Source organism: Mustela putorius, unplaced genomic scaffold (assembly GCF_011764305.1).
Source record: "Mustela putorius furo isolate JIRA1106 unplaced genomic scaffold, ASM1176430v1.1 tig00003858_pilon_pilon_pilon, whole genome shotgun sequence".
Lineage (NCBI taxonomy): Eukaryota > Metazoa > Chordata > Mammalia > Carnivora > Mustelidae > Mustela > Mustela putorius.
The window spans coordinates 53,736,264-53,760,352 of NW_025422010.1; the positions used below are offsets into that span (position 1 = coordinate 53,736,264).

The 24,089-nt window shown below is 44.9% G+C and overlaps 2 protein-coding genes across 4 annotated transcripts in view; both read right to left on the reverse strand.

The window, feature by feature from the left end:
• Positions 1-14,006, reverse strand: part of BCL2 (BCL2 apoptosis regulator) — a 165,491-nt gene extending 151,485 nt beyond the window's left edge. Inside the window, exons 1-3 of one of the 3 annotated variants that reach the window (XM_045065700.1) lie at positions 13,126-14,005; positions 12,058-12,909; positions 1,095-2,363 (exon numbers count right to left, since the gene is read on the reverse strand). In XM_045065700.1, coding sequence (XP_044921635.1) covers positions 2,361-2,363; positions 12,058-12,627 — 573 coding nt within the window. In that variant the 5' untranslated portion in view covers positions 12,628-12,909; positions 13,126-14,005 and the 3' untranslated portion in view covers positions 1,095-2,360. Of the gene's footprint in view, positions 1-1,094; positions 2,364-5,035; positions 5,351-12,057; positions 12,910-13,125 lie in introns of those variants that run through there. The other 2 variants (XM_045065698.1, XM_045065699.1) reach the window with 2 other exon arrangements.
• A 5,741-nt stretch (positions 14,007-19,747) lies between these two features.
• Positions 19,748-24,089, reverse strand: part of KDSR (3-ketodihydrosphingosine reductase) — a 39,498-nt gene continuing 35,156 nt past the window's right edge. The window contains exon 10 of the mRNA XM_045065702.1: positions 19,748-23,609. Within this exon, the coding sequence (XP_044921637.1) occupies positions 23,490-23,609 (120 nt within the window). The 3' untranslated portion in view covers positions 19,748-23,489. The remainder of the gene's footprint in view (positions 23,610-24,089) is intronic.

Sequence of the window (24,089 nt, forward strand, 5' to 3'; positions counted from 1 at the left end):
AAGCAGCACAGTGTAAGGACAGAACCACTGGACTCTGAGTCTGGGAACGAGTACCAGCTCCTCTGGCCTTTCTGGCTCCCCGGCAACTCCCCAGAACTTTCTCTTTGCATGGGAACAAAGAGAGGACAAAAAGGGTGTGGGCGGAGAAAGTGGGACTATAACACCTGCCTGGTCTAGGGTCGCCATGAAGACCAAAGGGGCCAACAGACACAAAATTCCCTTGGAAACTTTAAAATCCTCGGTCGAGGGGCACCTGGGTGGCTCAGTGGGTTAAGCCTCTGCTGCTTTCAGCTCAGGTCATGATCCCAGGGTCCTGGGATTGAGCCCAAGCATCAGGCTCTCTGCTCAGCAGGGAGCCTGCTTCCCCTCTTTCTCTGCCTGCCTCTCTGCCTACTTGTGATCTCAGTCAAATAAATAAATAAAATCTTTAAAATCCTCCGTCAAGGTGAGATGCCACTCTTGAGATTTTTTTCATGTGGAGGAAGATTCTATGAAAACTGCCTCTCAAAACTGAATTCTTTCTTTCTTCAAATATAGTTTTGTTAACTGGTTATTAATGACGATTTATTACAAGGAGACTCCTAACAAAATAAAATTTCCAGTCAGGCAGGGTTAACTGAAACAAATGGGAAATAAGAAAAACATATATTTTCATGTATCTACTACGACGAGGACCATATTCTTTTCAAAATGATTATGGAAAAAGAGCACTGTAATTGAAGGAGAAATGGGCCATGTTCTGAAGCATTCAGTCCATCACTCTATCTTCCTAAATAAAAATCAGTCCGTTCTAGTCCTAATCATTGCTTAAAGCTACCCGCTTCTTGCTGTCCCTACCACCGTTCGTCCAGGTCAGGTACAGGTCTTCAGCTCATTTGCTGAGCCAGCTTCTCCCTGTCTCATTCAAGGCAGGACCTTTCTTTTCTTTTCTTTTCTTTTTAAAGATTTTATTTATTTATCAGATAGAGAGAGAGAGGGGGAGAGAGTGAACACAGGCAGACAGAATGGCAGGCAGAGGCAGAGGGAGAAGCAGGCTCCCTGCTGAGCAAGGAGCCCGATGTGGGACTCGATCCCAGGACGCTGGGATCATGACCTGAGCCGAAGGCAGCTGCTTAACCAACTGAGCCACCCAGGCGTCCCAAGGTAGGACCTTTCTAGAATAAACCCTTCCCCGGTGCCACTCCCGCATTGCCGGCTCTGATCTGCCCCCTTGCTCGCCTCCCTCGCTCCAGCCCAGCTGGACTCCCGCCGGCCAGCAGCCCGCCTGCCTGCCACCGGCTCTTGGCGTCCCTGACCTTTGTTCCCCAGGTTCTTCCCGCTGGCCACACTTCGCTCCTCCTTCCCACGCCTCTAGGTTAGCTCCGGCTCCTCCTTCAGGCTCCAGCCCCCTCTCCTGGGTGGGAAGACTTCCTGGACTCTAATTAAAGTGCCACTGCTGTGGTTGTCGATCTTCTCTCCTGGCTCTCTCGAGGCTCCACATCATCAGGGTGATGATCTCCACCCCACAAACTGGGAGCACTCCCACTTTCCCAGGGCCTGGCCTAACCACGTGCTCCATTTAAAAAAAAAAAAAAAGTGGAACAAATGAATAAATGATCCCTTGTTCCGTTTGCTTTCATTGTATCATTCAGCATAAAACGGAACAAAACAAAACACCCTAGTTATTCTCTAGAAAATACAGAAATGCCGCTGGGTCCTACATCGTCAGAATGAGGACATCCTTTCCAGTACCGTGCTGAGTCAAACAGGTAGCGAGGTCCTGAGGAAGAGGCAAGGGTCTCGACTCATATTAAGTTTCCCCCAAGTCCCCACGTTTTAAAAGCACTAATTTCCTCATTGGCCATGCCCTTTCAATATTCCTTCCAAAGGTATTTTCAGTTTCCGTTTGACATGTACTTTCATCAGTTAATTTTTAATTGAGCCAAATATTAAATGTTCACATTAACCAGACAAAGCGTGTTTAGCTACTGATTTGCAGTGACAGCTGGTGTTATTCTCACACACAGGCCAAGCATGAAATAGAAAACTAATAACCCCTTAAGTGTGTTCTCAAAGTATCATTTATGGGAAAGAAGACGACTTTCAAAGGAGACTTGTGCAATGGCTGTCATTTTTTTTCCCCGAGCCACAAGCTGTTACAAAGCAGGGAAGCTCATTTTCTCACGGATGCGGACAAGCTCAAGAATCCCACTGTCACTCGATGTGTTCATTAAGAAGGAATCTGGCAGCAGCACGGGGGACAGATCCTTGGGAGAACAGGCCAATTATCTGGGTGTCCTTTATAATTTGAAGTTTCTGAATTCACTCATAGATAAGCCACTTGAAGAGGGTCTGGCAATGGTAACGTAATGCACAGATGGTCACTAAAGAAACGAGAGGGGGAGGGGAGGGAGAGAGAATTTGCTTGTGGTTTCATTCATGGGGACAAATCTGCAAGCTGACACATCCTTCTTTTTAAAAAGCCCCTGGAGAAGTATGGTCAAGCTTCATTACAAGTAAACAAATCATACGATCTTTCTCAAACAGATGACAAAGGATGAGCAGTAACACTTTGAGTTTGCTTTGTGCCAAGAGATGAGGGTTCTTAAAATGCAAAATTCCTCCAGTTCTTAAAACCACAGAGAGGCAGTGATTCCGGCTTCAAGCAATACAGAGCATTGAGTCTAAAGCTGCCAGGCCAGTGGTTTTTATCCAGGACGCCCCTGGTGGTCTTCTTGCTGGTCTGTGTCTGGAGAGGTCAAATCTTAGGCTCTCTCACCTCTGGGAACACTGAGCTCGACTGACTGCCACCTTCGACGGGCGGCTTGTTTTCGTGTGGGAGAAGAACTAAGGGCTCATTTATCGCCGTGACTTCTATGCTGTAGTTCTTTTATATTGGAGCTACGACACTAATTAGGGGAGGGAGGAAACCACCTTGTACCCACTGTGAGAACCCTGGACGAGCCCTGATTTCTTCAATGATAAGGAGATGAAAATCTCAGCCATTAAGGCTTCTCCTGGGCTTGAGATTGGAACCACGGGACTAAGAGTAGCTAAGCACATATGTAGAGGCTCTGTGCCCTCTTTGTATAAACAGATCTAAGGTGACAACCCACAGCCTAGTGTCTAATATTAGCGTTAAAGACTTCTATTGAAGTTGAATGTTTAATGTAGATTATTTTCTATTTAAATTTTAAAATACATTTAATGTAAATCGAGACTTCTCTTCAAGTATGAATGACAGACTTTTTCAATTCAGTGATAAGTGTTGAAATCAAAATACTCCACAGGTGTTTTCCTTTTTCTCATTTCTATTAAATCTGTGACGTGGGGACACTTGGAACACAGACACACTCCACAGTTAAGGAAAGTAGGAGAACATTAGTTGGTTGGGATGAGTTAGATGCTCAAAGGGCCTCTTCCATAATCTTTTATTCATTCATTCAATAAACAGCTACTGTACATACTTATGATCTACTCTGCTAGGTGCCAGTTAAATAGGATAGGAGAAATATTTTTCTAAATAATGAAGTACCCAATGAAGGAGAACACTTTGATTGTATAAGATCTGCACAAATGGGGATTATTATTAGGATATTGGGACAACATTAATTTGACTCAAGTTGAATTACTGTTTAAGTACGTAAACTGGTAGTGGAAAGCCAACCCCACATTAATCACCTCCATCTAATCCACAGAAGTCTGTAGAGGACTTTTGGGGAAAAGCAGTATAGAATCAGCAGGGGCAGTTAGGACCACTTCTGGAAATGCAGGAAGGAAGTGGGAAATCTACCTGGCTTGGGGGGAAAATAGCATATCGTAGCCTTCCCCAGATTCTCTCTTGAGCCCCAGATCCTCAAGGCTAACTGCTAATGGGCATCTCCACTTGGATAGCCTACTGGAAACTCAAGCTGAAAATGTCCAAAATTAACTTCATCACATTTACCCCCCCAAAACAGCAACTGTTCTTATCTTTCCTCTTTCTCTTGAGGACAATAACACTTTTTGAATGAGCCGGGTTTCAGACTTGAGTCTTCTGCTTCTTCCACCTGTTGTGAGTCCTCTGCCTCCCCTTCAGCACTGCCGCCCACCTCTGGCGCCGTCGGTTCCGTTCCCCACTCTGCCACCGTGGTTCAAACCCCTTACCCGGTCTCTCACTGTCCAGCAATGTTCAGCAAGCCCACACACGCCGCCTTGCCTCAGAACCCTTTTGATACTCATTTTAATGTCTACCATGTTTATTTACACTTCACCAAATTTATTTAAACGTCTCAACTTAGGACCCAGTCATATCTCATGAGGGAGCTCTGCGTCCCAACCAAGTCAGACTCTTTACTGTTTGCAATATTGTCCCATTAGGCTTCATCCATTCCTGTCTGCTCTGACTTCTCCAGTCCAGTTATCTAAAATGCCTCCTCCCCGTACCTCTATTGACCACCTCCTGCATGAAACTCCTCCAGGTCCCCTTCCTGCTGGACCCGATCTCTCCATCCATTAAAGAGTGGCAAAGATTACAGCAACTTACATCTTTTTAGGCAAGCTCCTTGAAGACAAAGTTGATCTTACACACTTTTTTACTCAACTAAAACACCTGGCATAGAGCCTTGCACATAGCAGACCCTCAGTTAACGGGTTTTCAATGAAAAAAAATATTAATGTGTATGATCATGCAAAATCACAAGAGCTTCATTACTCTTTTCATTTCCATCCCTGCCTTTCGTGAGTTAAATTCTGTGAACGACTGCTCATTTGTTCTGATAAGACTTCTTCATACTCTTTTCTTCTTATACTGTTACTTTAATATTTAATAAGGGGCTCTGCCTCACTATACTTACAATTTTGTTATTACAAAAACTCAAAACCACCTCTAAAAGCATTCAGTGTTAAAATGAAAGAGAGACAGAGGGAGAGAGATGCTAGCAGGAATTCACAAGGGAAATGACTAGGGGGAAGCCCTGAAATTTTAGACTCAGAAGTGCAAAAGGGCATCATTTATGGGCTTGCTTTTTTTTTTTCCTTTAGTAGAATGAAATATTAATCTCTGAAGCTGAGCATATAATTTGCAGTTAATTTTATTCCTATTCTAATTGCGAGAGGGTAATACATACAGCAAATAGGGAGTGAATGAAGAGGACTAAGTATCTGTCCCAGATTCTCCTGGAAAATTCAAATGCACCTAAGTGGCCTAGCAGGCTGCAGTTCAATTTCAGGGTCACTACACAGATACAACATTCACGGTGCTGCCCGCTAAAGCCATCTTCGTCCTCTGCCCAGAAGCGGTGGAGATAGTCCAGAAGAGACAGCCTGCACCACTGATCCTTTGTTCGGTGCTCCAAGCATTAAAAGTCGCAAACTCCCGATACTTCCGCAGCTTAAGAAAAGATAGTTAAAAAGAGAGAAATACAGTAATTGGAACTGTCACGAGAAAGCTGTACTGGCCTCGATGGAAAAATCTCCCTTGAAATATTAAAGCTTCACTTGACGTCGTGGGTCCTCGGGTTGTTTTCAGGAGGCAGAGGAAAAGAGGAGACTGGGGTCAGTCATAAGCTTCTGACTCATTATGTTGAAGCCCCAGAGAGCCGATGAGCTGATTATTAACTAAAAATGGAATATGGCTCTATCCCTGACATTCTGAAGGCAAAACAAGGAGCAGGATGAAAACACAGATTTTCCAAACAGTTTCCCAGGGAAGTGCGTGTTCCGTGTGTCACGGAGAAGAGAGGTCCCCATTCTGTCGAGAAGTTTCTCACAGAATCCTGTCAATCCCCCAAGAAAAATCACCCAAGTAGCTCTCAGTACATCGCTACAAAGAGTCACCCCAGCATAGCAGGGACGTTCCTTTCCAAACACGTTTAAGGGGCGGGTGAGGAAGTGGTCTTGAGTAGAAGCTATTTTAATTAAGTTAGTCAAAACTTCTCTATGGCCAGGGAATAACCCCTCTAATCTCACACTGCAGAGACCCGAGCAAGCAAAAGTTCTGCTGGAGGATTCTATCTCCCCCCCACTCCCCAGAGTGGCTGGAATTCAACATCTTTGAGGAAAAAGTGTCACCTTCTGTGGACAGAATTGTGCCTTGCCCTGCTCCCGGCAGCAAGACTGAAGTCGAGGTTATACTCCAGCTCCGGCCACAGCCCTCTTCAGATCCCTCTTGCTGGAATGCAGGCTGAACATTCTTTGCTTCAGGTGACTCCTACCCTGTGTGTGCCAGGAAGGCACAGGAGCTACATCCTGGAGGTTTCCCAGGGGTGGGATGATGGGCAGCTAGGGGACAGTCCTGGGGCAGGGTCCCCATGAGAAAGAGCTAGAAACAGTCATGCAATCATTATTCTTACTGAAGGACAGCTGTCTGTCCTTCTGTTGTCTGGCAAGTAAAAAGCAGAGAAACAGTGTCAGCACTATGGAGTGGAGCATATATCAGAACAAATTGGTGAAGGAAAAAGGCTTGGTTGTAATTTCAAAAGTTTTACAATCTTCCACTTAAAGGAGGACCACGAGTGCAAGCAGTTAGACAGTACAAGACCTGCCTTTCGGGACCACAAACGCTACAATGGACTAGAAATTTCTATAAACAGATTTTGGAAGAGAAGCCTCTTAATAAAGGGAACAGTACTATAACCTAAAACAAAAGAAAACAAAAGCTTTTTTTTTTTTAAATCTCTGCCAAAGGAAGAGCCATGTTCTGTTCAAAATCAACTTGTATTTTTCTGCATACAAGGATGATTTAAGAGAGGCAGTTCTTCAAATTAAGTTAGTCTAATCACCCTATTCAAAGCCTTGATTGTCTTTTAAATACAAAGAATTACTGAAATACCTTAAAAATTGAAGACAGGTGTTTATTAAGTCTTCTTAATGTGTATTAAGGGTGTTTAATGGGTAAATATTTAACAAGGGAACTCCCCTGGCCTTTCAGTTCTCTTAAGTGTGTGTTTGTAACGTACAGTGTTTTTTAAATTACCTAGATTTCTCCTGCTATTTAAATCAGAACTAATGCACACATGAACCGCCATATGGTTAGAAGTAACTTTTTTAGACAAAGATAGAAGTGTATGCAAAATAATACATACTTGGGTTTTTTTTTCTTTTTCTCTCTACATCTGAGCCTCTAGGATCATGCTAATAGGGTTGCGTGTAACTATGAGTTCACTTAGACACCTATGACACTAGCCCATGAGGTCACCCAATGCAGGGGTAAAAGCTGTCTTTCCTGTGTCCCCAACCTAACCCAGGGCCAGGTACATGAAGACTGGCAATCACATCTGTCAAAAAGTTGTCTCAGTCCTTGGATGATTTTCATCGTTAATTCTCTTTCTATGTCAAGCACTAACACTGTTTGAATCAAACCAAGAAAAATGAAAAAGAAAAGCTTCCTAGTGAAATAAATTCATGGAGTGGTCTCCTGTATGTAGCTGGGGGAAGGGGTGGCCAGCTTGTAAGGTTACAGCTATGACTGAATAAGGTGATGATATTAGATTACCTTAAAAAGGCTTAACAGAACCTTTGAACCTCAAATACAATCTATCTCAGGGCGGGGCGGGGTGGGGGGGAACCTTTCTACTTGTACATGACAAAGACAGTGTTGTTTTTCTAGCACAATTGCACTTGAGCTGAGATACTGGTTTGCGTGACTATTGCTAAGACACGATGAGCGACCTCAAAAATGGGCATGGGGACAGCTGAGCAGGACCACTAGTCATATACACAGCACCCACACACCTGCTTTCTGAGTGAGTTTACTCTTCCTCCAAAAAACCAACTAGGACTAGAAACAAGGTTCAGGAAAAACTCTGAGAGTTTGCTTTTAAAAACAACAACTTGTGGCTTTTGTTACCTGGCATTCTGTGCATTTAAACAACCTGAAATGTACCAGGTCAATTAAGGACTGTTAAAAAGATCAATCAGTTCTCACTAGAAAGCACAGCTGAAAGTAACAGGACGCACAAAAGAAAGCCATGTTTGCAACAGACATTGAACAGCAAGGAAAGCCCTATGACAGAAAAGGGAACTAAGGGAACTATAAAATTTTACAAAGGTCCACAAATACAATCACTCAACAGCACGTGACTTGCAAACTCCAGGGGCGACCATGTAGTTTTTTTCCTACAGAATAAATTATTGCAGGGAGTCACGTGGTCCTTAGCAGGGAGAAAGATGCACTTTCCCAAGGAAAGTTCATCATTAAATATCTTAAGACTGGACCATCTTCAGACTATTTTTAATCCCTAACATTTCGCTGCCAAAATTGGCCATAAGCAGCTGATACTTGGCTGCCAGGAAAATAATGCTTTTTCACTTATTTCCTACACTGGCATGAGAATGGCACTGCTTTCTAGTTAAGTGTTTTGGTGGATCTGGACTGCCAACAGAAGATAGAAACTGCTTGCCGACCAACTAATAAAAAGGAAGCTAACCTCTACTGGATGTGGAGAAGTAAGTTCCTGTCTTCCTAAACCACCAAGACTAAAAGACCAAAAAAAAAAAAAAAAAAGGAAAAAGAAAAGTCACGCCACCATCTCATCAACAGAATGAAGCTAATCTCCCATTTAAGCCTTCTCTTTCTTTTAGTAGCCCACACCTCACTCTCTTATGAGACATGAAGCTGAATGTCCTCGGCCTGGAGGGAGCTATCAACCTCACTCATGGTCAAAGTGCCCTTATCTCGACACTTCCCCTCCAAGAGCCCCTTCGGCTTGAAGCAATCTTAGTCAACGCATCCACAGAACTCAAACCATGTTACTAGGGTTAAAATAATAACTAATGGAGCTATCAAAAGAGAGAAATCCCCTGCCTTTAATTGGAATAGAAGGGCTTACTTATTTTTACTTATTGTATTTTACTTTACTTATTGTCACTTATTTTATTGGGATCAGTAATGCCAATGCAAACTGTATAGCTACCATGAAAAACAGTCTTGAGAAGATGGGAGCTTATGATAATTAATCTCCTTTCTTTCATTCCAGGGTATCTCATCCAAGGATCAGATCACACTAGTGGACATCTGGGAATACTCAGTGTTCTAGGTAATACTAGAAACCCGGGAGGCTGCTGGAATGGGACAGTGGAAGATCCATCCCACACTGTCATTCTTCCTAAAAGATGGCCCCAGGAACCAATGGTAGATAATAGTCAACATCTCTAATTTTTATGTGCATTTGACAACGCGGATCTCGCGAGAACCACAGGTTCAGACTCATTGGCTATGGGGTGGAACCTGAGAAGCTGCATCTCTAAGAAGCTCCCAGGTGATGGTCTGTGAACCCCACTTGGAGTAGCGGGGTCTCAGACATTTCCTAGAACTAATGGTGCCTTGCACTCCCTCTGTCCTGCTTCTCGCACAATGTCTTATTCAAACTTAGGAATAAAGCTACACTCTGTTTTAACCCAATTTCTTCTTTAGTCTTTATTTAATTTGTAAGCTTCTGGGGCTATGTCTCAGATGCCTCTCCTCCCAAGACACTTTCTCCAAGCTATGGAACGCAGAATACAAACAGTTTTCCTTAACCTCAGAAGGCTGATTTTGCATCAATAGCAGCAAAGACAAAAAGTGACTTCAGATCCGAAATGCCCATTATTCTACGTGCAGTCTGATCCACTGAGTCCTAGAAGCCACACAAGTCATTGTCAAAAGTCGGAAGAATGTACTAGCTCTCTTCTGACATTTGACAATGGGTATTCTGAGTACGTAACACTGTAAGACACAATACAGTATTAAGGGCGCAACTCTGATTGGTGCAAATTTCGGGGGGGTGTGGAGAATCTGTCTGTTTGCCATATGCCTAAACCAGACATTTAATTAGTCATGCCCATTTGAAAGGATAGGTAAAGCATTTGTAACTCTCAAATACTACCACTCTGATTCTAAAGTATCCACTTATTACATTTCCTGATACCTGCTTTTTTTGGCCAAATTCCTTTGTTTTCCTATACAGTCATCCATCAACATGTTGTTCTGAAAACGACACATTTTACCATCAGCTATTTGTGCCTCTGTATGATTTATGTTTACTCTGAAAGGTTTTGTCAAAAAAACTTTTTTTTAATCATGTTCTACGGTATGTCATTGTGGTTTGGCATCATAAAATACAGCCTCGACGTTTATCAATCTCAAATACCTGTTGACCAGAGAGACAGGCTCTACTATGAAGACTCTATTTCGAAAGGAGTTAAAAGTGAGCCTTTACTTAAAAGGTAAACTCAACTGCATGAGATGTTAACATAGTAAAATGCAACAAAACAAAGGCCACGGTTCTATCTTAATTTCTATCAGAAGCATGTCTGTTGCCTCGCTTTTCATTAAATTTCTTAACAGATGAGAGTTACCACCTTGGATTTCTTTCAACTAGAAAGAAAATTTTGAAATTTTTTTTTCATAAAAATATGAACTGTCAACTTAAGTTTTATGCTGGTTTTAAAAAGATTCTTTTGGGAGTCTGGAACTCTCTACCTTTTTGGTTACGGTGGTTAAAAATAAAACCACCTACTTAACCAAACTTTTAACAAAAATATCCTTTTACCCTTTAGTAAATTCTTCCAGAATTACTAAAGATCTGACAATATAGGATCTTGAAAAGACAATTCACAAGGAGCATTTTAATTGTCAGAAATTTAAATGGGGATATTTTCCTTTTAAACCACTGAAAGTGGCATCAGAATTTTGTCAACTTTGATCAAATAGGATCAGATTTTCATGTCAGCCATCTACTTTCTTGGCTTTTTCTCTTTTTTCTTGGCCTTAATACTAGCACGCTTGTAAACTGTAGTAAAATATGTAATGTGCTTCTTGAAATTGAATCCATTTGTAATCATTTTTAGGCTTTGTGGTCCTGTTAGGTCCTATAAAATAAGAACATCAGTAATTCTCCCTAGAGACAATACAAGGAAGGACTGCATTGCATCCTTTTTCAGAAAGAATTCTTCACCTTAAAACAAAAAGTCTGAAAAAACTTCAGACAAGATTTCTCTTTTACTTTTCCATAAATTGGTAATTTTACATATAAGATGCCGATCTCAATTACAATTCTTCAGTCTTAGGACCTGGACCCCCTCCCCCAAAGAATCGTACAAAACGATACCTTTATAATAACGTGATGGAAGTTCTATCTAGCACCAGAAAAAAAAAAAAAAATCACCGCACAGACGTTCTTCGAAGCTACAGGCATCGATCAGTACAACTAACCTCAAAGCATGACAGCATCCACAGCTGAGAATTAATGTGTCTACGCATTCTACGGATACTGTAGATGCAAGTTTTTCCTGCAGAGACCACCAAATGATGTGGACTCTAGGTGGCGAAAAGTAAAAGATACTAAAATTACAGTAAACTTTAAAGTCATACACCTAGTACAGAAATAGAATGCAAAGTATGCAACCAGAACAAATTATGTCACTGATGAGATAAAGTATCCATGGCCCAATGTTCTTCAAGACACTCAGTCATGCCCACTGGGAACCATGTGGCACACGCCACAGGATGGAGTTTGTGCACTTTCCAAAAGCCAACTTACCTCTTTACAAACACATCTAGGTTATCCAGGGAAAGCGAGCAACGCTGGATTTCCTCTTAGAGTAGATCTTACCAAGTGAGTCAGAAAAGGCATGCCCTTGGTCCTCTGGTGGAGTCTGTTCTTCTAACTGGGTAGTTCCCAAATTGTAGTGCAAATAAATTCCCAGGGGAACTTGTCTAACACGCGGATTGCCAACCCAGCCTGGAGTCTAGCTAATGAGCTGTGGCGCGGTTGGGGGTGGGAGGAGGATTTCTGGACCCCCCAGTCTAAGAAACCCAGAAAGTATACCATTTATCCCGAGATCCCACTGGATAGCAAATGCTGGATCTTTAACCCTCCACGGCTGGCAAGCAAGGAAAACACTTTGGGCCAGTAGGAATCATCAACAATAGGTCTGGCAGCTGGACCTTCATGGGGGGCGGGGGCAGGGTGAGGGAAGCAGGCACCCTGATTTTATTTCCCTGGCTCATCAGCCTGCCCTTGGCCCAGGAGCCCACCCACACTCCAACCACGGATTCTCAGCCCCCCGACTGGCAACGTCCGGCCCAGACGCACACTCAAGCAGACGTGCACCTACCCAGCCTCCGTTGTCCTGGATCCAGGTGTGCAAGTGCCGGTTCAGGTACTCAGTCATCCATAGGGCGATGTTGTCCACCAGGGGCGACATCTCCCGGTTGACGCTCTCCACACACATGACCCCACCGAACTCAAAGAAGGCCACAATCCTCCCCCAGTTCACCCCATCCCTGAAGAGCTCCTCCACCACCGTGGCAAAGCGTCCCCTCGCGGTGAAGGGCGTCAGGTGCAGCTGGCTGGACATCTCCGCGAAGTCGCGGCGGTAGCGACGGGAGAAGTCGTCGCCGGCCTGGCGCAGGGTCAGGTGGACCACAGGTGGCACGGGGCTGAGCGCAGGGCCCGCGGCGGCAGCGGCGGCGAGGGCGGCGGGGGGCGGGGGCGGCGAGGTCCTGGCGGGCGCGGGGGTGCGCCCGGGCTGGGAGGAGAAGATGCCCGGCGCGGGGGCGGCCCCCGGGGGCGCGGCGCCCGCGTCGCCGGCATCCCACTCGTAGCCCCTCTGCGACAGCTTATAGTGGATGTACTTCATCACTATCTCCCGGTTATCATACCCTGTTCTCCCAGCGTGCGCCATCCTTCCCCCGAGGAAAAGCAGCCGGGTACCAGCAGCACCTCTCGCCCCTGCTCCCGCCCCACGGCCCCGAAAGAAAGAATAGTTATAATCCAGCTATTTTATTGGATGTGCTTCGCATTCTTGGATGAGGGGGTGTCTTCAGTCACGCGGAACACTTGATTCTGGTGTTTCCCTCTTGGCATGAGATGCAGGAAATTTTTACTGAAATTCCTTTCGGATCTTTATTTCATGAGGCACATTATTATTAATTATTGTTAATATCAGTCTACTTCCTCTGCGATGCTGAAAGGTCAAAAAGAAAACTAAGTCAAAATCAGGTGCATTTTCCTTTATACACTGGGTGAAAGAACGCAGGGCATACACACTACAAGAAACACAGCTTAAAAGAATGTATTAAACTGCCTGGAAATTAAACTTACTCGAATGCACTTAAAGTTAAAATCTCAATTGTTTCCATTGAAAGTTACATTAAACCAATTTCCTGTGCAAAGAACTTACTTGTATTTTTTAAGGACAGCATGATCCTCTGTCAAGTTTCCTTTTTTGTGAAAACAAAACAAATGCATAAGGCAAAGATTCCATCAATCTTCAGAACTCTCCAGTTATAGCTGCTTTGAAACTTCCAAATGAATCAGGAGTTGGGGGAGGGAGGGTAAAAAATTAGGAGAATTTCCAGTTTGATTCCCAGACTTCTCCGTCACAGAAATGTCAATCCGTAGGAATCCCAACCGGAGATCTCAAGAGCACGAGGAAAAAAAGGCAGCGGCGGCGGCAGATGAATTACAATTTTCAGTCCCGTATTTGCAGAAGTCCTGTGATTTTCCCCCTCTCGGCAATTTACACACGCACACACACGCGCGGGCACAGACATGGATCTCTATCCGCGGGACCGCTTCACTCCTCCACGGGAGACAGACAGGGACCGGGGGCCGCCGGACGAGCCGGGCACGGGGCAGGAATCCTCTTCTGATTAAACTCCGAACGGCAAATGCATTTTCCGAAAAGCTGCTTGATAAACGAAGGCAGGACGCGCCCGGCCCGCCGGTGCCGAGCGCGAGAAGCCCGCGCTGTGTGTGGTGCGGCGAGGGGTGGGGAGAAGGAGGTGGTGGGGGAGGGTTTTATTTTTTCCCTCTTTTCCTAAAAAGGATGACTGCTACGAAGTTCTCCCCCCTGGACCCCCTCTTCCGCTGCACCCCACCGGCGCACCCCGCCTCCGGGCTGCGCACCCTTTCTCCTCCTCCTGCTCCTGCGCGGCGGCGCTGGCGGCGGCCGCCCCCTCCGCGCTCCCGCCGCGCACCCGCTCCGGGCGATGACGGCCGCGCCGGCGGGGAGGGCCCGGCGCCCGGCACCTTCGCTGGCAGCGGCGGCGGCGGCGGCGGCGGCGGCTCGGCGGGGAAACCGAGAGCGGCGGGCGGGAGCGCGGCGGGCGGGGGAGGGGGCGGGGAGGAAGGGGGCGGGCGCGGGGCGGGGGGGGGGTGGGGGCTGGCCTCTTACTTCATTCTCTCTAACCGACTGGTTTCCTGTGCGTACGTCACACGGTTCATTCAAAAAAAGAAGAAAGAAAGAGCCCTCCTCGGAGCCGCCCCGCCGCCCCTCCGCCCCGCTCCCCTTCCCGGGTTAAAGGAGCCGCGGCCGGGCTCGGAGCGGCGCGCCCCGCGGAGGACACATGGCGCGCAGGGCCCGCGGCCGGGGAGGGCGCGCCCGGGACGCCCCCGCCCGCCCGGCCCGCTCCGCTCCGCCCGCCCGCCCGCCGGGCTCGGCCGGTGGGTGGCGCGGGCGGCGCAAGGCCTCCCGCGCGGCCGCGGCGTGGTGGGTGTGCGAGGGGGCCTCCTCGGGCCTGCAGCGGGCCCGGCGCGCTCTCAGGGGCCCGCGAGGGGCCGGGGGCGCCCGGGGTCTGCACGCGGCCGGCAGGCCGGCTGCCGGGTGGGTGCGCCAAGGGCGCAACCGCCGGGAATCGCTTCCACCCTTGTAACCGAGTGTGTATGTGTGTGTGTGAGTGCGCGCGCGCGCGCCCGTGCGCGCGCGCCGAGATTCGCTTCGACCCCTTTAACCGAGTGTGCACGCGTGTGTGCGCGCGCGCGCGTGTGTGTACGTGTACACACGGCGTTGCCGGCTCCTGGCAGCTGCCAGGGAGGAGACCAGGCCCACGCTGACCCCGAGCAGTGGGACCTCTGCGTGGCCCTCCCGCGGAGAGAGAGGCAAGGGAAGCCTCGAGCGTGCTTCCTAGGTGTGCAGGCGGAACACACACCCTGGGGACACGATCCGTGACCAAGGCCAGACAGCCCTCAGCGGGCCAGTGAGGGGCGAGTCGAGGACGTCAAGGGCTGGAAGATGGCTAAGTAAACGTTTTGCCTCCGCCCCTGACAGGACTGGCACTAGGTTGGGGCTGGGCGCTGCGGGAGGGCTACCGGGGAACTCTCGGGCCCTGAAAAAGGTCCCAACACCGGGTGGGTGGGTTTCCCAAGGCCTGTGGGGTCGCCTAGCAGCCAGTGCCAGATGGCTGCAGCTTAAGTTATCTGAACGCGCGTGTACACACACACACTATCACACACATAAATATATTACACACGCAAGCCCACAGACTTTTCATTCATCAGCCTGCACAGCCCCTAGGAGAAAAGCACAAGAGGGCAAACAAGTTGTGCTTGTTTAACTTTTTTTCTTAATCATCTCAGAAAGTCTTTGGCAAATAAAGCGCCAAGAAAACAAATGTATACTAAAAGCCCAGCAGCTTACCTGATAGGGCTCAAATACAGATAGAGAGGGATGCTGGGCTAGAGCGCTCACAGAAACGTGACAAATGAGCGTGGCAACATGTACAAACGTGTTCCAACACCATTTATTTTGTCTTGTTCCTAGCCTCAAATCAAAGCATGTGCTCTTGAGCAAAATAAGCATAAATTATTTCCATCCCATTTATCATAGGCAACCAAACAACATGCCAACCTCTTGCAAGTAGGGATGGGTGCCTCGTATAAACTTATCCCAGCAAGAAGGAACGAAGGAAGATGCTCCTTCCTGCTTTTTCATGAGACATGGCACTGGGTGATGGTGGGGCTGGGGTGGGCGGTGGTGATGCAGGGTCTGGCCTGGAGATGAACATTGGGTATAGACTGACCTGGGGTGTATGTCCTCACAGAAAGAGTAGAGACCTATACTAATGCCTCAGCATGAAGTTTAAGAATCTTCTCAGAAGCTTGTCTTGGGCCTCCAAAATTACTTCAGAGGAATTGAAAACCTTCGTGCTTCTGTGAGCCAGCACGGGAGCGAGGAAAGGAGAGGACAGAGCTGGAAAAGAGATTGTACTTCTGCAAAGGGGTCCCCAGAAGGAAACGGGATTCCCCATCCCCAGAGAAAGAAAAGCCTCCTTATTTTTTTTTTTTTCCTCTCCTTTGCTCCCAGAGAGCCTCACTTGACAGATTTTCTCAGACTTACCCCTTCAGGGATGGGCATCTTGGCCATCCCCAGCCGTTCTCAGGACAGGGCTGCGTTGTAGTTCTGGACTAAGATTATATATTCCCCAGGAATGTTCTGAATTCTCTTCACATCGAAAGAGTGAAACCATTCCTCCATTCAGATTGGGTTATTAGCTTACACCCTCACGTGTGAGGGCAGGTATTGTAGGAAGTGTGTGGAGTAACTGTCTCTGGGTATTGGGGAGGGAGTAGAGGGAGACCTGACCACAGCCAGGAGTCCTGGGTTTGAATCCCAGATCCTTGCCAGAGACCTTCCAACACCCTCCCACCTGGAGGCACTATTATATAGACTTTTCACTTCGCAAGACAACTTCTACCTTTCAGAGCCAATGGACTACCCCGCTGGCAGCTTTGCCTGGCTGGATTCTCGGAGTAGGGTAGCACCAGGGAGAGAAAAGAACAAGATGCAAGGAAGGGAGATTGTATCAAGAGCCCGAAAGGCCTGTGTTTTCCTTTCTTCTCCTGTCTGCCAAACAAAAAGCTTTTTATTGCCAGTTTTCGCCACCTACTGGTTGGTGTTTAACAGTATCTTTCAGAAAGTTCTCTTTGTCCATCACGAATAGAAACACTTCCAAGGGTTATGAAATTCAAAAGGAACATTATTCCCATCTGGGCATACATGTTTTATATATAGGCATGTAGTAAGTCTTACTATTAAACTTTTTATTTAAAATGGGGATACAAAAACCCCATTCATTAACTGAGAGGGAACTGATGACTAATAGATAAGGTGAGTTAAAAATATAAAACACGACCCCAAGCCATTTAGACAAACTAAAGTGGAATGCATCCATAAAAGAAATGAACTGACCAGAGAGGGTAAGAACAAAGAGGTCACATAGCTGCATAAAAAGGAACTGCTTAAAAAACATCTCCCAGACAAGCAATGCAAAATACTAATTTCCAGTTTCAAATGTCTTCTAAATTATCATTTTCAGCTTTATTGCAATATAATCCACACAGCTCAGATATTATGAACTCTTGACACTAAACAGTGTCATGTGCGTTCAGATGGGTTGCATCTGTTTTTGGTCATTATTATAGGATAATATTATAATCCTAATTCCCAATTAGCATTCGGTACTAACAGTAACACTGTTCTCAGTGCATTAATGCCCCAGAGCCTGTCTTCTGCTATAGGACTGATGGCAAACGATTTGTCCGCTATGTGCTCTCAAACCATCCTTGTCATCGCAAGGAAACACTTTCACCAAATCTAAACCAAGAGGCTTTGGTTTAACTGACAAACCTACTTAACTCATGTAGGGTGGGCCCTAAACCTCAAAAAATATTTGAAACAATTAAGCAACAACCTTTGCAGCTAGGCCACAACTGCAGGTGAATCATTCTGCTGTGTGAATTTGATAGCAGGCAAGTCCTGTTTCCTTCTGGTTCACAAAGGCAAGGGCAGGAAATATACTCCTGGCAATTCTTTTCTCTTCAAATCCATGACTTGGCATTATAAGTGAAATGAAATAAGCACAGGGAGTTACATTTTTCAAACGGCTACTGCCCTCACTGGGTCAAAATGCAGACACAGACCCAAACAACGGGATAACACCATTGTGTTAGGGGAAATAGGCAAGGAACTGACATTCTTCTATGCAATGACTTTTATTTTCGTACGTGATTTGGCACAGAGCAGTGTCTCCCGGTTATTACTTATTGATGAACATGTTTAGAGAAACGGAGGTGACTGTTTTTATCTCCTAGAGCTTCCATAACAAAGTACCACAAGCCAGGTGGCTTGAAACAAATTTATTTTCCCACAGTTCAGGAAGTGTGAAGTCTAAAATCAAGGTGCAGCTGGGCCAGGCTCCCTGTGAAGGCTCTAGGGAGAGATCTTTCCTCGCCCTTCCTAGCTTCTGGTGGTGTCTGGCAGTCCTTGGGGGGCCTGGGCATGTACCTGCCTGACTCTGATCTGCCTCTGTTGTCACTTGGCCTTTTCCATGTCTCTCTGGGTTCTCTTCTTGTAAGGTTGCCAACCATATTGGATTAGGAACCGAATAACCTCATCTTAACTCAGTTATATTGGTAAAGACCCTATTTCCAAGTAAGATCACATTTACGGGCACTGGGGGTTAAGACACTGATGACATCTTTTGAGGGTGCACAACTCAACCCGTAATAATATGTGTCTAATATGGGATCTTCCAAACTAACGACAATGGTTTTACTCAAGGCTCAGGGTTCAGCAACCCCTGAATTTCAAGGGGCACCATGATCTTTTTAAAACTCAAATCTGGCCATTTTATATTTCTGCCCAAAGTTCTTCGGAGGCTAACATTGCAACTCCTCTACATGGCTTGATCTGGTGCAAATCTACCCCCCGGGTACCCCCCCTTTCCTTATGCGTTCCCTTCTTGCAGCCATATTAACTCTGTGCTTTCTGGAATACACCAAGATCTCTCGTGCCTTTCGCCTTTGCACATCTGCTCTTCTACCTGAAACACACCGAACCTTCTCAGAAGGAATTCATCCTCATTCCTCCAGTTTCATCTTCAGACCACCCCCCCACCCACCCATGAGACCATGCCTGACCTCCCTGCGCAGTCCTCAGAGCCCCCTCGTGCCACTGGAAGAGGGTTAGGACAGGGTATAGGCAGAAAACTGAATAAGGGCTCCATAACTTAGTAGTTGCTACCGTGGACTAGTAACTTAACCTCTCTGTGCCTGTGCCTCCGCGTAAGGCGGCTATGAAGCATACCGCTGGAGGGGCAGCACATGATTGAGATGAATTCAATGTGATGCACTCACGACAGTGACCACCATGGGCTAGTTTTGTTGGAGGACAGGGACTGTATCTTTCCCAGCCTAGAATACTGTCCGACACTCAAACATTTGTGGCATAAAATCCAGAGGTTCCAAGCTGAAGAAAGAAGTCCAGGAAGACTTGTAAGGGCCTTCAGAGAGATGAAAGTGGGGAGGAGGGAAGAAAGAAGCAACGTACTCACCACCTGGGAGGGACCGACTATTTACGCAGAGCAGGTTCCCCAGGGGCCCGGCTGCCGTGCTCAGTAAGTATATGTTGAATGAGGGAAATCAAGGGCGTAAAATCAGGAGTGGAACAGAATATATATTTTTCTCCTTTTTAAACATCCAAATACAAAAATTATAGAAAGGATATCATATGCTGCTTATGGTATATACAATGCTCAAATTTAGAGAATGCTCAAGTTTGTAAACCAAGATGTCCAAGGAATCTCTCCACGATAGAAACCAAATTTTCCCATTTAAAGACAGGGCTATTAAGGTGTGTTATTTTATATATCAGTCTTCTGTGTTCTTCAGAACCTAAGAAATATTGCATTGTTAGTATATGCAGGTTTAAAGTGTGGGAAATCTATTTGTTTTTATATGAAATGTATTACATTAAGAAATATTACTACCACTTTTCTTTTCTACCACCTTTTACTCATGTTTTACTCAATATCTGAGTCACACAAACACAGAACATATTTGGAATAGGCGCTCTGAATGCCAAGTAACTTACTCTGAAAATATTAGTTCCTAAAAAATGATCAAAATCAAACCCTGTCAATGTTTAGGAGGCAAGGTTAGAATAATATTATGAAAGAGATTTGTGTTTTGCTTAAATGACTCTTAAACACAAATTTCAAAAAAAAAATACATTTTCAAATCTGTAAAGCTTGTTCCCCATTTATTTTTTGTTGTGATTCAGAAATACAAGATATGAAAATTAGGTTACAATTTTGCCACAAAAGCATCTAAAGTAGCAAACACAAGTTCTAATATATATCAAAATAGCCAAGTGCATTCTTACAGTTTAAAAATGTCTTTAGAGTTGTCCCATCAAGCAAGTGTAAAATATAATAGCTATTATCTCCTCTTCAAAATATCAAATCTGCTGTCACTGCGCTGAACTAAACAAGATTTAGTCCAGAGTATGGAAGGTTATGGTTAGTGTACTTTTTAAAGCTGAGTTACTAAGAACTAAGGACATGAGAAAGATACAAAGCATCGTATGTCAAAAACTATGAATATTTAAAAGTGTCCTCATGTGAGTGAGACATGTTTAAATTAGAACATGAGGTAATAAAATTATATCTGTTGATGATAAAACTCAGTTAAAAAAAAAAATTATCATGGTATTGCCTTCTTCCAGAAAGACAAAGACATACAATTCTTCGAATTGAAGCTACTATTTCCAAAATGCTTTTATCATCTAAATATTAGAAATGCACTCCCAAAGTTCGCTTCTAAGAATCAGTGATATATGGTTTAACCAGCAGATTTCTAACTGAACACATGTAAGTATTAATGCAAAGAAGCCATTATTGACAGTATTTTTCATTTTTTCTCTTTTCAGTTGTGAAAATTAAATTTTAAAAAATAACAGAAAAGAACAATTTCCTGGACTTTGTTTTTGTAAAAAGAAATGGGGGTTATATCTTATATCTTTTTAATTATAGAGGGTCCTTGAACATATTTTGGAATTTCTATGGATGAACGACATTCAATATGTTTTATAAATAAATATACTCACAAATACACTATAATAAAACAGTAAAACCAAGCCCAGCAGAGGCAACCACTTCGGAACCAACACACACAATAAACAGTAGTTGGTCACAAATAGAAAGCCAACACTTCAACAGAATTGTAATCAAACTCCTGCCACAGGTAGGACACACCCACTTCTGGGTACAGTACAAAGTGTTGAATCAATGACCCCTTTAAAAAAAAAAAAAAAGAAAGAAAAAAAAAAGAAATGGCAACAGTTTCCTGAACAATCTGACTCAGGGGGTTTTGTGTGTATGTGCGTTGTTATTGTTGTTGTTTTTAATTCTCCTGAGCAAGCAAAAAAAAAAAAAAAAAAGACAAGTCAGTATAAAAAATGTACAAAAACTGAGCCAAAAAAGATTAAAAATAGAATTTTCCTTTGTAATATTTTCATGTTTTGGATGAAGTCAGATCTCTGTGTGACGCTAAATGCCTATAATCCTTTACCCAAACTGTTCAGGCCAGACTCATTTCAGAATTCTTAATTTTTTAGATTTGTAAAAAGGTGATGTGGGGCATATGCCGGATATTACAAAACGTGTCCGTAGAATCTAGGGCAATACCTAGAATCAAACTCATTGTTTCTTTGGGAAAAATTAATGAAGAGTCCATAAAATGGATAAATCAAAACTCTAACACATCAGTTCAAGTCAGGTTTTACTATCAAATGAAGAATGGCACCAATTTAGGAAAAGAGGGGGAAAAAACCCCAACAACTTAGTTTTCAAAGTTTTTTGGATACGGAGCTTTGGCCCTTTAACTCATCTGACAAAGAAGCCCATTCCTTGATGATATGATCTCCACAAAATCTTCTTTCATGCCCGAGCTACAACAGGTTTGAGGAAAGGATCTCCCACCACAGAATGGGGGCTCTTAAATTTGTTCAGGGAGCAGATTACCTGGAGGTGACAGTACAGATTACGAGGAAGCACGGACAACGTCTACGGAAGTAACGTGGTCCAATAATCATACTAAACGAGACACCATCTTGGGCTAGATTTTCATCTGGACCAGCAGTTGGAGGTGCCAACAAGGAACATTCACCAGAAAAAATAAAAGTGAGAAATAGCCAGGCATTAATGTGTAACTGTTTTCTGCGAATTAGGGAAACAGAGCCATTATTCTATCTTAAGAGGCTGCGAGGTATGACCTAATGTAGTTTGCAAACGAGGGCTACAGAAGACAGAGAGATTCATGAAACTCTTATGGCATCCACCCACCCCCACAAACTGCAATGAAGTCATTCCAAGCAACTTCTATATTAAATAATTTCTTCGATCTTTGTCAGTGTTAAAATATGCCATTCTCAGATCCTCATTAAAAGGATGCCAAGGATTAAAGCCATTAAATATCTCACTTTAAAAAAATTAAGTCATCTTAAAGTCAAGAGGTTCAAAAACTCAAGAGCAAAAAAAGGTTCGCTGTAATTTTTAGGCCTTTAATCTTTTGTATGCACAGTATATGCACACTGTGTGTGCAGAAGGAGGAGGCGTAGCATTATGATGAAGGGGACTGTCCCTAAGTAGGGCGCACACACAGTGACAGGATGAAGCAGGGAATGTTGGCCAAAACCCATGAGAGGCACTTATTGTGGAAATCCACTAACTGAGCAACGGAGCCTGTGATGTGAAAACAACATTCACGGGGCCGAGAGGATCCCAGGGCTTATGCTGTGGGAGTGATGACTGGGCTTCCTTAACATGGTGTGCAGAGACGGTTTTCTGATTAAATGGGAGTCACAGAAAGAATGGGTGATCATTTTCTTTCGAAAATGAGTATCTTCAAAATTGGCCTTGTCCTATCTTCTTTCTCTTAACGAGGAAAATGTAAATATACGATCATCAGCCTTTCGTAAAAGCTACATATATGCTACCAGAAGAATGTCACGCTTTTTAATTTCTTTCACCTGTTTTAATTAATTCATGAGTTAATTTAAAAAGTCAAGTCAAAAAACTTCAACTAGTCTTTTTTTATATATATAAAAATATTATAGCAGTATCAGGAAAACAGGAGGGAGAGACGGGAAGAATGACAAGACACTCTAATGGGATGGGTGAGCTCCGCGTCCTCGTGGCTGTTGAAGAAATTGTAAACTTTTAAGCTTCTAAGATTTTATTTCTCTTCAGAAAACATTTTAGGAGTCTGCCTTTCCCCGTGAATGAAAAACAAAAAGTGCTCTACGCATTCGAGTCTAAAGAAGACAAGAAAACACTATTTTTCCTACAGGAAAATCTCTCTCCCCTGCCCTTCCCCGGCACTGCTCTCCCTCATCCCCCTGTATTGTTATGGGATCAAAGAGAGAGAGAAGCCCCGAGCGGCCACCAGAAGACTGTGAGTCAGGGACATCATCACACACTCAGACTTGCCCGCAATGTGTAAAACTCCTCTTGAGTAAAATACACCATGTTAAAAAGACCAAAGGTGGGGGGGGAGCCCCAGAAACCCATAAATTGCCTATCGTGGAAGGTTAAAAAAAGTGCCCAAGGCTGCATCTTATATATCATAAGGTACATTTCTGGACTTAATCTCAATAGAGGGGGAAAAAAAAGAATAAACAGACACATGTAAATGATCATTCTGGAATCACGGTCTTCACCCTGCTCACATGCTGTTCGTTCCCACAGGGTCATCACCTCCCGCCCCCGAGAACCACGGGTCTCCTGCTCTGTATTTGCATAGTGTTAATAACATCACCCGCGCCGCACGCCTCTCCCCTCGCCCGCAGCCAGGTTTCGGAAGAGCACTGGTCCCATCTCACATATTCAAAAGCGATACATACGTGTCTGTAGGCCAAAAACCGGGTCCCTTTTAGCAGCAAGCTGTTCAGTTATTTAGAAACAGTCTTTTCCCCAGGGATACGGATTAGTCAGTTTTGTCTGCAATTTCCGATTTTGCTCTCTGCATCATGCAGCGACGCACGATGCTGTCGAAGCTTCCAAGGTAAAACAGCGCGATGGTGCGGAAGAGGCCCATGGTGACCACCTGCGAGACACAGAGAGACCCCGAGCTCGTCCCACAGCACAGGGCCGCACCTCACCTCAGCGGCTTTCAAGGTCCTCTCCCATAAAGAGTTTCGAAGACATGTCTTCTAATCTGCTCCAAGGATGATGAAAACTCCCGAACTGGGGTGCCTGGGTGGCTCCGTGGGTTACATGTCTGCCTTTGGCTAAGGTCATATCTCAGGGTCCTGGGATCGAGTCCCACGTCCCCCGAGTCGGACTCCCTCTCAGCCGGGAGTCTGCTTCTCCCTCTCCCACGGCCCCTCCTCCCTGCTCTCTCTCTTCTTTTTCTCTCAAATAAATAAAATCTTTAAAATAAAATAAAATAACTCTGTAAGCATCAGGAGAGCACAGAGGACAGAAGCTGTTCACTTTGCGCCCTTGGATGGCATGTGCCTGTCAGAGTTAGAACAGCCGAATGTTTGCCCAATTCAAATTAAACAAAAAGCAAATTAGGTATTAT